Source organism: Dendrobates tinctorius, unplaced genomic scaffold, assembly GCF_039654945.1.
Source record: "Dendrobates tinctorius isolate UK_male_01 unplaced genomic scaffold, ASM3965494v1 ptg000243l, whole genome shotgun sequence".
In the NCBI taxonomy this organism is placed as follows: Eukaryota; Metazoa; Chordata; class Amphibia; order Anura; family Dendrobatidae; genus Dendrobates; species Dendrobates tinctorius.
The window spans coordinates 7,558,690-7,574,563 of record NW_027361910.1 but is presented as its reverse complement, the minus strand read 5'-3'; the positions used below and the strand labels follow the sequence as shown (position 1 = coordinate 7,574,563).

Below are 15,874 nucleotides of genomic sequence, written 5' to 3'. Positions count from 1 at the left end.
TAATCCTTTCAGTCTAAGGCTAATTTCACACTTGCTTTTTTTTGCAGCGCGTTTTTCCCGCAAAAAAACGCATTGAAAATACGCATACAAACGCATACAAATGCTGCGTTTTTTTCAAGCATTTTTATGAGCATGCATGAAAAAAACGCAGCGTTTTTATGCGTTTGTATGCGTTTTTAGTGCGTTTTTACCGCGTTTGCGGTTTTTTCCAACATTAGGTGGCCCCACACACTAACCCAAACCATGACTTTACTAACCCTAACCCTAACCCTGACCCTAACCCTGACCCTAACCCTGACCCTGACCCTAACCCTAACCCTTAACCATCCATACTAACCCTAACCCTGACCCTAACCCTGACCCTAACCCTGACCCTAACCCTTAACCAAACCATACTAACCCTAACCCTAACCCTGACCCTAACCCTTACCCTAACCCTAACCCTGACCCTAACCCTAACCCTGACCCTAACCCTTAACCAAACCATACTAACCCTAACCCTGACCCTAACCCTTAACCAAACATACTAACCCTAACCCTGACCCTAACCCTGACCCTAACCCTAACCTTAACCCTGACCCTAACCCTGACCCTAACCCTAACCCTTAACCAAACCATACTAACCCTAACCCTAACCCTTAACCAAACCATACTAACCCTAACCCTGACCCTAACCCTGACCCTGACCCTAACCCTGACCCTAACCCTAACCCTTAACCAAACCATACTAACCCTAACCCTGACCCTAACCCTGACCCTAACCCTAACCCTGACCCTAACCCTTAACCAAACCATACTAACCCTAACCCTGACCCTAACCCTAACCCTTAACCAAACCATACTAACCCTAACCCTGACCCTAACCCTTAACCAAACCATACTAACCCTAACCCTAACCCCTAGCTAACCCTAACCCTAAACCCCTTAACTAACCCTAACTCTAACCCAAACCCCTAAATTCCATTGTCCAACTAATGGTAAAAAAAAAAACGCATGCGCAAAAAAACGCATACATAAGCATGCCAATGCGCACATATGCGCACCCATAGACTTATAATGGGTGTCTTGCTGTAAAAAAACGCATTGCGCGCGCATGCGTTTTTTTGAGGCAAGTCGGACGCCCAAAAAATGCAACAGGATGCATTTTGTGCGCCCGAGCGCATACCGCAAAAAAACGCATGCGCGGAAAAACGCGTACAAACGCATGTGTATGCGCACATAAGCGCATCCCATGCAAAGTACAGGAAAAAAAACGCATGCGCTATTTAGCGCTAAAATACCGCGAAAAAAAACGCAAGTGTGAAACCAGCCTAAGCTAAGTATAGGCCCTAATTATCCAATACTTAATATGGTGAGGATTGCTTTGTAAAGTTAGAATGTAACCTATGGGGATTTCCATTATCAGCATACAGTATATGATATATCCATGGGATATGCCATAAATACCTGGTAGGTGTGGTTCCTAACTCTTCAGTGTCTGTCTATAGCGAAAATTTGAGCTGAAACCTTTTTCATAAATTTCGATAGAGATGTTTGCGACTTTTTCTGAAATTCTAGTCGAATTTAGTGCAGACAGGAATGCACAAGCTGTATGAGGGTATAACCTATGAATGTCTAATACATATTTACTACTTAATGGATGCTTTTTATTAATTGTTTTAAAAATAGGTACTCTTTTAATATAGTTACCTGCTTGAATACTAGTTCTGTTCTAGCTCCATCATTCACCACCAACCACGCTATTAAAAGGCTTGTTTTTTATGAATGTAGCATTTACAAGCCTGCAGAGATCTGAAATGTCTGATAATCTCTGTTTCTGTAGGTTATATTACCCTAATCATATGCTCATACATCTGTAATTCTTGTAGAGAAAAGGGACATAAAAAGGTGCTAATATTACACGGCTTTAGAATCATAGTAACAATAAACACTCTGTAATTATTTTACAGGCACAGTGTCACAGTGTTAGCGTTTAATTGATTTCCTTTTGTTGCAGATCTAAAATAGCGTTTGCCACCTTTTTACCTCTTCATTTTTAGCTTCTAAAACACTGGTGTCAAAGAGGTTGGCCACTACTTAATCGCCATAGGATAGGGCCATCGGTATCAGGATAGTCGCTGTTCATAAATTATCAAATGGTGCCTGAACACAGCAGCTCTGTCAAAACTACGGCTGGGTATTGCAGATCCACCCCCGAATAGGAGCGAACCTGCCCTACCCGTACACGGCCACGTTAGTCTTGACCGAACTGTTGTGTTTAGGAACCATCTGAGAACCTTTGGCAACCTCCAATAACTGACCGGCGGAGCTACTGGGTGTCGCATCCCCACTGATCAGATATTGATGGCCTATTCTTCAGATAGGCCATCAATAAAAAAGTAGTGGCCAACCCCTTTGATGTTTAACTTATACTGAAATGCTGTCCTTGCGGAGGTGATTTGATGCACAGAGCGTTGTATGAAAGTGAAAATTCCTTGTAGCCTGGAAGACCAAGCCTTTATAGGTTATATTGCTGCAGGTAAAGGGAATGTTCCTGATATGATAATATTGGAATTCCTACTTAGGCAACTGTTACTATAGACTTTTCCATGTCTTAAAAATTCACTTTAAAATAGCTAGTGTGCTCATATAATTCTTTAAAATGGGGCTTATCATAAGTATTGCCAGTAAGATCCTACTATATTTCATATATTTCAAACTCTTTCATGTGTTTTTAGGGTTAAGCTTTTTAGCACAGATTAATATAGCCAGTCCTGATGTTCTCTCACTGTCATAATTACTGTATGATGTAAATTTAGGGCATAATTGGTATTAGAACATGTCCATGATGAAGATGAATTTCAGCTTCTCCAATGTGGATTACATTAATAATGATACCGACTCATAATTCAGTTATTGGGGCCTCATTATAAAAAATATCTCCAGTTTAATGAGCACCAAATAAAAAGCCACCTATGAAAGTCCACCTTTAATACGGTAATGTATTTTCCATCACAACACATGGAGCAAATATACAGCCCTAAAAAATAAACTGACTCCTATTAATAAAGCCTCATCCCTCTACCCTGATACCACTTGGGTCCCGCTTAGTTTTCAAACCCTGATGGATATCTTGGGTGAAGCCAAGCTAACCCCCAAGGCATGACATTTATGGTACTTAAATAAGGACCCTTCATTCTCAGGATAAGGGGAGGTATCAGATCGCACGATTACCTGTCTGTCCTGTAATATACCATCACTTCATCATTAGGAAATAACCCTTTAGGATATGTTTACAGAAACCATAGGGACAGTCACAGTGGCAAATCCACTTCAAATTGTAAGGATTTTGGTGCATAGGGCAAAATAAAATGAAAAAAAAATAATCTGGTCTCAGTGTAGGGAAGGTGACCTGACGGACGGACGGACTAGTCAGAGTGAAGAAAGAAAGGTTTGCACAGTGTAGGTAGGAGACAGTGATAACAGTGGGGAAACAACTAGAAAAGTGTAGTGGACGTGCAGTACCTTGGGATGACCATTAGATGGCAGGGTGGAGTGTGAGCAAAGGACTTTACAGCAGCTTAGGGCTTTAGAAACCGTTGGTCATGGGGGGGCGTGGTGACAGTTAGTGACAGTTTCAAGGAACCGGGGAAGTTATAAATACTGAGGGAGGGTTCCAGAAGGTTCCAGTCCCCAGGGGGAGCCCAGGTGACAGGAGGACTTCGCCAGTCTGTGTGTCCTGAGGAGAATCCGACCAAGGGGACTGAGGAGAGGGAAACGTCAGGGGGTGGTCCTGACAGAAAGATACCGCAGAAGAGACGAGGCAGTGAGTGCCATATACCGTATTTGACACGACGACTGACCAGTGAAAGCGCTGTTGGTTATTGGGCCTAGGGCGGCCACAGTGGCGGACCTGGCAGGAGCGTCGAACAAGTGAAGGAGGGACAGTACACATATGTACGTCCTTATTGTAAAAGTACGGTGTGTAAACGGCTCTGGAAACGGAGGGCCGATAAGTGAAGAAACGTGCGGTGTGCTGCGGAGGCCGTCAGGCAGACGGCAAGTAATGAAATAAACTTGGACCTGTTGCACCCAGAATCTGCCTCATCGTGTCTCTGTCATCATCTCTGCGCGGTACAAAAGTAGGACCACCCCCCCCAGCTCGGCACCCCACCACCGACACTACATTTGGCGTAGTCGGCAGGATGGCCGCCGCTAATACCTCATCTTCTGCGGCAGACCTGCCTCAAGTAATGGAAAAGGACTTGGACTATGCTGCATGGATTATAAACACCTGTGGATTACAAATGACTTACCTGTGGAATATGAATTGGGAGCGCTGTTTCGGATCTGTGTGGCCAGCAGAGGATCCGGGGCGGTACCAGGTACTGTGCAGTATGACGGTATTGCTTCAGCGCAGAGGAGAGGTCCGGGTGTTTGCAGTTGTTCAAAATGGACTGGGACCCCCTCCAACGTACCCCAAAAAGAAGCAGTATGTGCCTGGAGATCGACGCTTCCCTATATTGGACCCTGACAGGTGGGTGGAGAGGCCTGCCGACACCCCACCTCACAGAGGGAGTGGCACAAAAGAAAAACTTGGCTGCGGCTGTCTGACGCCATTCGAGTGCTGCCCAACCAACGGTATGAGATGCTGCGGGTGTCGGGGCATTGGCCGCCTAGAGTGGCAATGGTGGCAGGAGATGGAGCTGCACCAGAAGTCATCTTCAGATTTACGGGCAGGCAGCGGGATGCTGAGCCGGGGAGCGGAGCCTGAGGGGAGTCAGCGAGAACGGCTGCCACCAATACCAGCAGAGGACTTCTCAGCAGAGCCCCCGAGTCCGGAGGGAAGGCCCGCAGGACAGTGGAGCAAGGAACGGAGGCTGCGGGGGAAACTGCGTGATGATGGAACGGAGGCCGCAGCGCCGGGGAAGGTGAGAGTACCCCCGGCCCTACCAGTGCCTCCGCAAGCGGCCCCCACCATTCTGCTGCAGCACGCGGCCCCCTGCGCACCGGAAGGCCTAGTTACCACGGGCCCCGTGGTGTATGCAGAGCTGAGCGAGGTCCCCGCTCATGTCCCCGAACTACCCCGCCCGGAGTCACCAGTGCAGAGCTCACCCAAAGAAGATGCTGCTGCGCTTTCCCTGCTAATAGCAGCTGCATTGTTGAAATCGGCCGTTACTCCGACTCCGTTGGAAGTAGTGGATGCGGCCTGTCCTGAGGCCGCGGTTATGCCGCTGCTGGAGTCGGCTGCGACCGATTTAGCGGGCCCTGTGATTCCAGCCCCCGAGGACCCGGTTCTCCCCATTTGCCACCTGACCCCAGCGGCTGCTGGGCCGCAGAAATCTTCGGCCGTTTCTGTCTTGCGGTCTTTTTCAGCGGAGTCCCGCCCACCGGACTCCAGGGCCCGTGCTGCTCCACACTCAAGGAGAGGCCGTCATGGAAAAGAAGAGGACTTGAATGGACACCCTCAGTATCCCCATGGAGCCCTCACCTCTGTCCATTGAGAGTGGTATAGACTGTCAGGAGTTCGATGCACCGTTGTGCAGATTATAAGGACAGTTGCATTTAGAAAAAAGTTTTGTTGTTGTTTAACTGATGCAACTATTTTCTCTCTCTCTCTCTTTCTTTCTTCTTTCTATGTTCTTTATATACGAAAATATGTTTACCTGACAGAACGGGGATATGGAAAGCGGAGGAGTGTCCAGGTCCAAGGAAGGGGGGAGGAGGAAAGAAGACATGCAATGTTATGTTGTTATATGTTGGTTTTAAAATGAGCAAAAGAAAACGAAAAAAAAAATTATAAAAAAAAAATGGGGTACTTGTGCTATTATAAAGTTGTATGATGTATAATATGCAAAGTAAAATGCAACAGGTCCGGGTAAGGGAAGGTCTGCGGGACCAAAGGAAAGTGTGAGATCCGGTAGGGATCTAAGAGTTGAGGTCTGGGAGACCGGGACGCCGACCATGACATGTAATTGAAAGAAGGAAAATGAGTGGGAAGACGTGAGAAAGACAGCCGTCCTAGGTCAGGTCCCCGACACTACGGACACCCCTGAAGAAGGAAAGGCGGGCGCCGGCAATGATCTGGTAGGTGAGTGGCCTCGATCATGGCGTACCGGATAGTGAAAGGTAACAGTAGGGGAGAGTAGGGGAAAGATACACGCCGTAGAGAGAATACGGGTGTACCTTGCCCAATTTGAAAGACGTTGTCATGTGGCGTGCGCGCTGGTGAGTAGCAGTAGGCTGCTCAGAGCATAGTGCTCCCAGTGTGGTTCGGCCCCCGCAGATAGTGGGTTTGGCTCAACTTCTGGTCCGACAACAGAATGTAGGTGTAGATTCAGAACAACGAAGGCAGGGATGACGATTGTCGAGGACGACAATGGACAAAGGAAGGGGGAGTGTAGGGAAGGTGACCTGACGGACGGACGGACTAGTCAGAGTGAAGAAAGAAAGGTTTGCACAGTGTAGGTAGGAGACAGTGATTACAGTGGGGAAACAACTAGAAAAGTGTAGTGGACGTGCAGTACCTTGGGATGACCATTAGATGGCAGGGTGGAGTGTGAGCAAAGGACTTTACAGCAGCTTAGGGCTTTAGAAACCGTTGGTCATGGGGGGCGTGGTGACAGTTAGTGACAGTTTCAAGGAACCGGGGAAGTTATAAATACTGAGGGAGGGTTCCAGAAGGTTCCAGTCCCCAGGGGGAGCCCAGGTGACAGGAGGATTTCGCCAGTCTGTGTGTCCTGAGGAGAATCCGACCAAGGGGACTGAGGAGAGGGAAACGTCAGGGGGTGGTCCTGACAGAAAGATACCGCAGAAGAGACGAGGCAGTGAGTGCCATATACCGTATTTGACACGACGACTGACCAGTGAAAGCGCTGTTGGTTATTGGGCCTAGGGCGGCCACAGTGGCGGACCTGGCAGGAGTGTCGAACAAGTGAAGGAGGGACAGTACGCATATGTACGTCCTTATTGTAAAAGTACGGTGTGTAAACGGCTCTGGAAACGGAGGGCCGATAAGTGAAGAAACGTGCGGTGTGCTGCGGAGGCCATCAGGCGGACGGCAAGTAATGAAATAAACTTGGACCTGTTGCACCCAGAATCTGCCTCATCGTGTCTCTGTCATCATCTCTGCGCGGTACAAAAGTAGGACCACCCCCCCCCCAGCTCGGCACCCCACCACCGACACTACATCAGTACACTTCAACTTTCTGCCATGATATCATCCCGTGTGACCACTGCAGCCTGTGATTGACTTCTGAGAATATTTTCTTGGACAATGTCAAATGATGTCCGGTGATGCCATAATGATATGCAGGAATTGGGACTTACAGATGTTTTCCAGTGATTAATCAACTGTGAATTTTTACATAGTCCAACATGCACATTGTGCAAATGTACTCCAGTGCCCGTCTGGAGAGATTTCACGTGTGCCTAATAATTTGGCAAAAATATTACAACATTAAGTGAAAAATGCTAAAAAAAAAAGAAAAATCGCAAAACAGATCAATGACATAAATAGAGAGCATTTTTTTACCTTTTGTAAAATTAAAGAACCGTATTTGCCATTTTCAAGGATTTGGCGCTAAAAAAGTGTAAAAGAAATACCAGAAGACAAAAATGAAACGTAACTTAAAAAACCCTCCCAAATGATGAATCGAGCCTATAGTGCATATGCGTGAAACTGTTAGGGCTCATGCAAAGGACAGTAGTTTCGGTCCGAGCGTGATCTGTCAAAACATCGGATCGCATTCGGACCAATGTTTTTGAATGAGGTAGTGTACACGTCCGTTCTTTTCCTGTGACCATTCAGCTTCATGATTTGCTTCTGATCGGATAGTAGTTGCCCATTCATGTCTATGGAAAACATCAGACCGCATTTGAATGACATCTGATTATTCACGGACAGACTGAATGGAGAAAAAAAATTTTTTATCCACATATGAGAAATAATGGATCCCACTCTGATCAGACTCAGAGTTTGATAAGGCTGTCGTGCCAAATCTTGATATTTGAGATTTACTTTTCTTTGCGATTTGTAAAAAAATGCACAAAAAAGGATGAAAGTAACATTAGGACTTTACACATACTGTGAATGGGATGTGAGGCCGTTATTGGGTTAAGGTCTGAAATGTCTCTTGTCTGCATCTGTTTCCCAACAGACCGGACTGCACGTTTCTGTTCAGTCCTGTGCCACCAGTTTATCGGCAGCTGTAGTCAATGGTACTTGCCTCTGTCACTAAGTAACTAAAAGGTGCCTGGCCATGGTCTCTGCCTTATTTATGTGCTGAGCAGATTAATGAAGGGACAATAACAATGCTCCTGGAAGTGAGAGGTAGATTCGATGTCCCTGTAATGTATGTAGGTGTCATAGCACTGTAAATGAGAGGAGTCTTTTGTATCTTCACCTTGGCACCTTAAGTTAAGACAGTAAGGCAGGTGATATTGTCAAGAGAGATAAAAGTTGTAATTTATAACGAAGATTATCAAACTGAAACTTTAATGTTGGAACAACATTATAAATATAGTGAAGAACTAAATTTCCCGGGGATGCTCACCAAATCTTTCAGCAGACAGAAATTGTTATGCAATAGACTGACCACAATAACCTGCGGTTAGACCACAAAATTGTGAAAAGCAATAGCATCTGTTCTGGCAATTGGCATATTGTCAAAGTTGACCTGATTTGCGCTGATTACGATCTGTCAAAAAGCAGTTAGTCTTTTGGCATTACGTCAACATATGCACTGACGTACTGTACTAAGGATAGTATATCACTGTGTCAACACAGTCCCGTTCTTCCACCGATCAAACATTTATAGAATACGAGTTACAATCAAAGACAATCCTTGACATTGGGGGGGTAAAGTAATCACAAGAGGCGCCCATGTTGACGCCATTAGAATGCCAGTCGTTGCACAGCCCAGGCTCATCTGCCATTGACTACTAAAATAGACATCAGACCAAGGTACTGCAGATCTTTTTGTTCATCTCTAGAGATGATAAATGGATTGCCTGCAGACCAAAGTATAAGAAAACTACAAACCCCATTTATCGAGCAAATAATAAATTCCTTATCTGCATTAGTTTGCAAAGGAAAAACAGTACACACAGGGTATAGTAGCTGAAGAAATCTTTCCAGACATTGTAGCTCACTTTATCACCACCATCTATGGTTACCAACATTGCCAATAGAAGTAACCTACAAATGCCACTAAATGACTTTTTATCTGGTCCTTTCAGACAATTTAATGAGTGAGGGACTTCCTAAATGTCCACAACAACCAACAGTTGTCAGAGGAAGAGAGTAGTGGACACTTGGCTTCCAACATGCTTAATGTCGGCCAGGTGATAAGTTGCAGACAGTAGTGTTTGACAGCTGTCTACCTCCTCCTTTAATTAAGGTTGAGAGAGATGACTGTCATCTTCTTAAACCTTTCTTATACATATGGCAGTGTCTAAAATTGTCGCTTTCAATCCATATGACAGTAAAGTAGATATTCCCCTGATTAGAATAGCTCAGCACCCTTGTATCACTATTGAAAAAGAAGGAAAAAATTTGCAACAGGTCAAGACTAAACCACAATGACCAGATAAACCCAGAGTGCAGAATAGAGATAAACCAGATAGGTAAAGAAATGTATTACTAAACTTACTAGAAAGCTCCACTGCACCTTCTCTGGAGATACTGAAGTGACATCAGATTTAAATGAGCGGGTTTTCTCCTCTAGGAGATGAATCTGGTTGTATGTTCTGTGTTGCACGGATGGTGGTAGGCACTGGAGATCATTTCTCAACTGTTGAGAAAAAAAGAAAAATTGACACAAAAGAAATAGTAGCATTCAGGCATTAATTTATCAGATAAAATTGGAAATGATAAAAATGAAGAGCAAGCATAACCTATCAGCTTTCTTTTGGCTTTTCTTAAGCTGCATGACAACCAAAGAGGCTGTTAAATGGACTACTAAAAATGCACACTTGGCTATACAATTCTACTAGTGTTGTAGTCTGTTATAGTATCATTTTCAGTGTGTTTCCCATCTTAACTACACAACTGTTGAATAAGTGAACGTCCCAACTCTACGGCCCTTCTCTACTGAATTAACAAAAGTCTGACACTTTTTCCATCAGGTGAGGTGGCCAGTGGAAGATGCATCCAGACATAAGCGAAATAGAGTGGAGGCCCAACATTTGTGCAGTATTCTCTAGTCAAGTATACTGTATATGAGTTAGGGAAACAGCAAAGCAATCTTACTACGTTTATGTTCAGTCTACGCCTGAATGTGGCGTCCTGTTTAAGCAATTGCTACAAATCGGCATTTTTAACACTGAGGTTTATGTTACATGAAGCTCTAGTGAACGAATGACCTTTTTTCATTTGGAATTTCGAAAAACTTTGAAACTGTACAGTTTATCAATTGAGAACATATCCCAGGTCAGTTTTGTGGTATTTCTATCAATTGTGAAATAGCCGCAGCTCTCATTATTTCCATTGTAGATTACTAATTTACCCCAAACACACAGCCATATTTTACACTGTGACAGGGAATGATCCACAACTACAAATTCAATCCAAGCATGTTGTCCTGTAATTGAGCTGTAGGGTTCGTGGCCATATCGGGTCATTACTTTTAATTAGGATTACATTGTCAATTCTTTTTTAAAAGGCAAACTGGTGAGGTGTGGTTTTGATGTGACCACTATACTATACTGAATAATTAAGTAATGATTAATATTTCAAGATTAAATCTTCAATTAGAGGAATAGTTAGAATGATAAAAAAAGTACTTAGTTAGGGACTAAAGCTGTTTATACACATTGGATAAGTGTGCGTATATCCTGGAAACACTTTTTGGCTCTGTTCACATCTTATTTTTTCATTATGTCCATGGTGTGCACTGGGAGACTTCCAGCTGTCTACAAGAAACACATAACAGCCTAAAATGACATGTCCAGACATACTGTACACTTCACTACACAGGTGAAGCGCTGGAGGAATACAGTAAAAAACAAAAAATATACCACCTGAAGAGATGAGCGAATCAATTAGATGCAAATGGAGTTCGCATGCAATTTTTAGGAATTTGCTTAATCTGGCAAATTCAAACAATTTGCGATTTACTTCTCATGACCATGATATTTGCCACTATCTTACACATGGCCGAGAAAGCTCACATGACCTTGTTTGGACTTCCACATAATGTTTTGGAGCTGTCCCATCCCATTATACAGCACAGTCAATCCGCCTTTGTTAAATCAGAAACAGGAAATCTTGCAGCCATTTTGGGATGAACCTGGATCATGAGAGGACATCACACCTCATGCTTAGCCAAAGAGATAGGGAGAAAAAGTCATAAAATACAAATGAAATAGCACAGCAGTGAAGATTAGTAGGAGTATGTAATGAAAAGACAAACGAGTCATACACGTTTTCCAATGAAATTGGTCACTATGGAGTAATTTTGATTCAGGCACATTGAATCAAAGCCGAATTTCCTTGGAAAATTTGATTAATCTGGAGAATTTGAATTTCGAAAGATTTGCTCATCTCTAATCATCAGGTACAGTGGGGAAAAAAAGTATTTAGTCAGTCAGCAATAGTGCAAGTTCCACCACTTAAAAAGATGAGAGGCGTCTGTAATTTACATCATAGGTAGACCTCAACTATGGGAGACAAACTGAGAAAAAAAAATCCAGAAAATCACATTGTCTGTTTTTTTTTCATTTTATTTGCATATTATGGTGGAAAATAAGTATTTGGTCAGAAACAAGCAATCAAGATTTCTGGCTCTCACAGACCTGTAACTTCTTCTTTAAGAGTCTCCTCTTTCCTCCACTCATTACCTGTAGTAATGGCACCTGTTTAAACTTGTTATCAGTATAAAAAGACACCTGTGCACACCCTCAAACAGTCTGACTCCAAACTCCACTATGGTGAAGACCAAAGAGCTGTCAAAGGACACCAGAAACAAAATTGTAGCCCTGCACGAGGCTGGGAAGACTGAATCTGCAATAGCCAACCAGCTTGGAGTGAAGAAATCAACTGTGGGAGCAATAATTAGAAAATGGAAGACATACAAGACCACTGATAATCTCCCTCGATCTGGTGCTCCACGCAAAATCCCACCCCGTGGGGTCAGAATGATCACAAGAACGGTGAGCAAAAATCCCAGAACCATGCGGGGGGACCTAGTGAATGAACTGCAGAGAGCTGGGACCAATGTAACAAGGCCTACCATAAGTAACACACTACGCCACCATGGACTCAGATCCTGCAGTGCCAGACGTGTCCCACTGCTTAAGCCTGTACATGTCCGGGCCCGTCTGAAGTTTGCTAGAGAGCATTTGGATGATCCAGAGGAGTTTTGGGAGAATGTCCTATGGTCTGATGAAACCAAACTGGAACTGTTTGGTAGAAACACAACTTGTCGTGTTTGGAGGAAAAAGAATACTGAGTTGCATCCATCAAACACCATACCTACTGTAAAGCATGGTGGAGGAAACATCATGCTTTGGGGCTGTTTCTCTGCAAAGGGGCCAGGACGACTGAACCGGGTACATGAAAGAATGAATGGGGCCATGTATCGTGAGATTTTGAGTGCAAACCTCCTTCCATCAGCAAGGGCATTGAAGATGAAACGTGGCTGGGTCTTTCAACATGACAATGATCCAAAGCACACCGCCAGGGCAACGAAGGAGTGGCTTCGTAAGAAGCATTTCAAGGTCCTGGAGTGGCCTAGCCAGTCTCCAGATCTCAAGCCTATAGAAAACCTTTGGAGGGAGTTGAAAGTCCGTGTTGCCAAGCGAAAAGCCAAAAACATCACTGCTCTAGAGGAGATCTGCATGGAGGAATGGGCCAACATACCAACAACAGTGTGTGGCAACCTTGTGAAGACTTACAGAAAACGTTTGACCTCTGTCATTGCCAACAAAGGATATATCACAAAGTATTGAGATGAAATTTTGTTTCTGACCAAATACTTATTTTCCATCATAATATGCAAATAAAATGAAAAAAAAAACAGACAATGTGATTTTCTGGATTTTTTTTTCTCAGTTTGTCTCCCATAGTTGAGGTCTACCTATGATGTAAATTACAGACGCCTTTCATCTTTTTAAGTGGTGGAACTTGCACTATTGCTGACTGACTAAATACTTTTTTTCCCCACTGTATACACTGTTAATAATGGGAGTATATACCACTACACGCCTATACAGTGGCATACATAGAAGCTTTTTTCAATGGAATACTTCGGGCATATAGATTTGATTGAAAGAAGGAGGTGTGAGCGGATTCTTGTGGAGATGGGCACATCCCAAAACTGCAGACAGTAGCGGAAATGAAAAATGGACACATTTGATCTGGGTTATTTTTTTTAATAAACATTAGGAATGTCTGTAGCTATGTACAGCACACTATACTCCTGTTTTGGGCTAATAAATACTGTATACACAGGAAAACCTCTGCACATGTTAAACATGTCCTCTCCATAACAGGGTCAACACATGCCAAAAAGGGTTATATGTCCTAGTGGTAGGCGTCCATGTTTCTTTTTTTATTGAAAACCATACTCATCTACTTTTTTCAATCCAGAGGTTTCCTTCAAAAACCTATAGTGTGGAGATTGTGTTACACTGATATATCTGTATCATTATTTCCCATACTTATAGATCTATTGTAAATCCACACGAGTCGTAAAAAAAGGCCACAATCCACTCATGTCAAATCTGCAGTAATATCCACAGGTGTATTCCACCCAAGAGCGGACAGAGACAGAAGTGGCCCCTGTACAAAATCAGTATATGGGCCCTTGGCAGTCCAATAGCTCATCATAATGCACAACTCCATCTGCTTTGGAGGTAGAATTGGTCCCCTAACCTTTTGGCCCCCTGTGAAGATGCACAGGTTGCACCCTTGGTATGTCTGCACGTCTACATAAGAAAATCAGCAGCATTGATCAATTTCCGTTGCTTGTGGAGGGACCTTCATTGTTTGCCACAGAGCTATTTAGTGCACACAGTCATGAAACTAATAACTACGCACAGTGAGATGCATACGGTCATCAAAAATAAATGAAAAATATGTTTTTACTCTAAATGTCAATCATTACTCAGCCCAATGGATGTTTTATCAATGGATTAATATTCTAAACATAAATCTACACAGTATGTTACTGTAAGCAAGACCAAACTGCTGCCAGCAATCTGCGTCCATAAATCTCATAGGTTATTCTTTAACAGCCAATAAAATATTGTGACACACACAAATTTACTGCAGTTTTAGTATTGATCCTCTTATTTTATGCACGTTATGTGGCGTGTTTACTGCAGCTTGGCTCAGCCAAGAGGCCTGCTACCTTTACTAAGCCTGTGATGTGGTCTTTTATTTATTCATAACCCATGCGCGGAGCAGGTTGGCTGTTTAATATTATCTCGACGTAACTAAATCCCTGGCAATGTGCAGGGGGAAGGGCTGGGCTCAGACGCAGAGCTCAGACATCCGGAATACACAGTACCTGAGGGTCTCACCATGGTTCCCATCACTCCATCACACACTGTGGAGAGATCCTATTACTGTCAGACTTGGGACAATATTACATGTCTTGGGCAATGTGCGTAACTAGGGTAATATCATCCTTGGGACCATACTCCTATCCTAGATAAAGAAAAATCCCTTAATACAAAAAGCTAGAAGTGAAACCGCACCTCATATCTGTCAGAGTCTATAAGACAAGTTTTCAAAGCGCACTCCAAAACCAGGGAGTCCATCCTGGAAAGGATTCCATATCAATAAACAAAAAGACAGCGCCTCAAACGATGGTGAAGAAAAATCTTACATTTTATTCTGGATCCGGTGGCGACGTTTCGATCAGAAGATCTTCACCATCGCTTGAGGCGCTGTCTTTCTGTTTAAAGAAAAATCCCTTGTCTGCTACTTGGAACTTGAAAAAGGATTTTGAAGTCAATTTTTTATAAATAAAAGTGAAATTAAACATCTTCTTGATAACCTTAACCCCCGGAGCTTTTTTCGTTTTTTCTTTTTTCGCTCCCCTCCTTCCAGGAGCCATAACGTTTTTACTTTTCCGTCAATATAGTCGTGAGAGGGCTTATTTTTGGCAGGACGAGTTGTATTTTTGAACGACACCATTGTTTTTACCATGTCGTGTATACTAGAAAATGCAAAAAAAATTCCAAGTGCGATGAAATTGAAAAAATCTGCAATCCCACGTTTGTCTTTTGTTTGGCTTTTTTTCTAGTTTCACTAAATGCTAAAACTGACCTGTCATTATAATTCTCCAGGTCATTACGAGATCATAGATACCAAACATGTCTAGGTTGGTTTTACTCTACCGTAAGTGGTGAAAAAATAAAAAAAATTGCATCACTTTCCGATATCAGTAGCGTCTCCATTTTACGTGATCTGGGGTTGGTTGAGGGCTTATTTTTTGCATGCCGGGATTACATTTTTAAAGATACCATTTTGGTGCAGATAAGATCTTTTTATCACCCGTTGCTGCATTTTAATGCAATGTCGCGGCGACCAAAAGAATGTAATTCTGGCGTTTTGACTTTTTTTCTCACTATGCCGTTCAGTGATCAGGTTAATCCTTTTTTCTGATAGATCGGGCGATTCTGAACGCGGCAATACGAAGTGTGTAGGTTTGATTTTATTTTTCTTGTTTCATTTTGAATGGGGTGAAAGGAGGGTGATTTGAGCTTTTATATATTTTTTATTCATTTATATTTTTAAACACATTTTTTTTTACTTTTGGCGTGCTTCAATAGTCTCCATAGGAGGTCTGTGTGGGTTCTGCCGGGCTGATCAGGGCTCTGTGCGGGCTCTGCCGGGCTGATCAGGGGTCTGTGCGGACTCTGCCGGGCTGATTGGGGGTCTGTT

The 15,874-nt window shown here is 43.4% G+C and overlaps 1 protein-coding gene across 17 annotated transcripts in view; it reads right to left on the bottom strand.

Moving 5' to 3' along the window:
* Positions 1 to 15,874, bottom strand: part of RIMBP2 (RIMS binding protein 2) — an 813,871-nt gene that overhangs the window by 477,071 nt on the left and 320,926 nt on the right. For all 17 annotated transcript variants that reach the window (XR_012222753.1, XM_073557052.1, XM_073557055.1 and 14 more), the window contains exon 6: positions 9,633 to 9,773. Coding sequence is in view for 16 of the 17 variants with exons in the window: in XM_073557052.1 (XP_073413153.1) it covers positions 9,633 to 9,773 (141 nt within the window). In the remaining variant the exon portion in view is untranslated. The remainder of the gene's footprint in view (positions 1 to 9,632; positions 9,774 to 15,874) is intronic.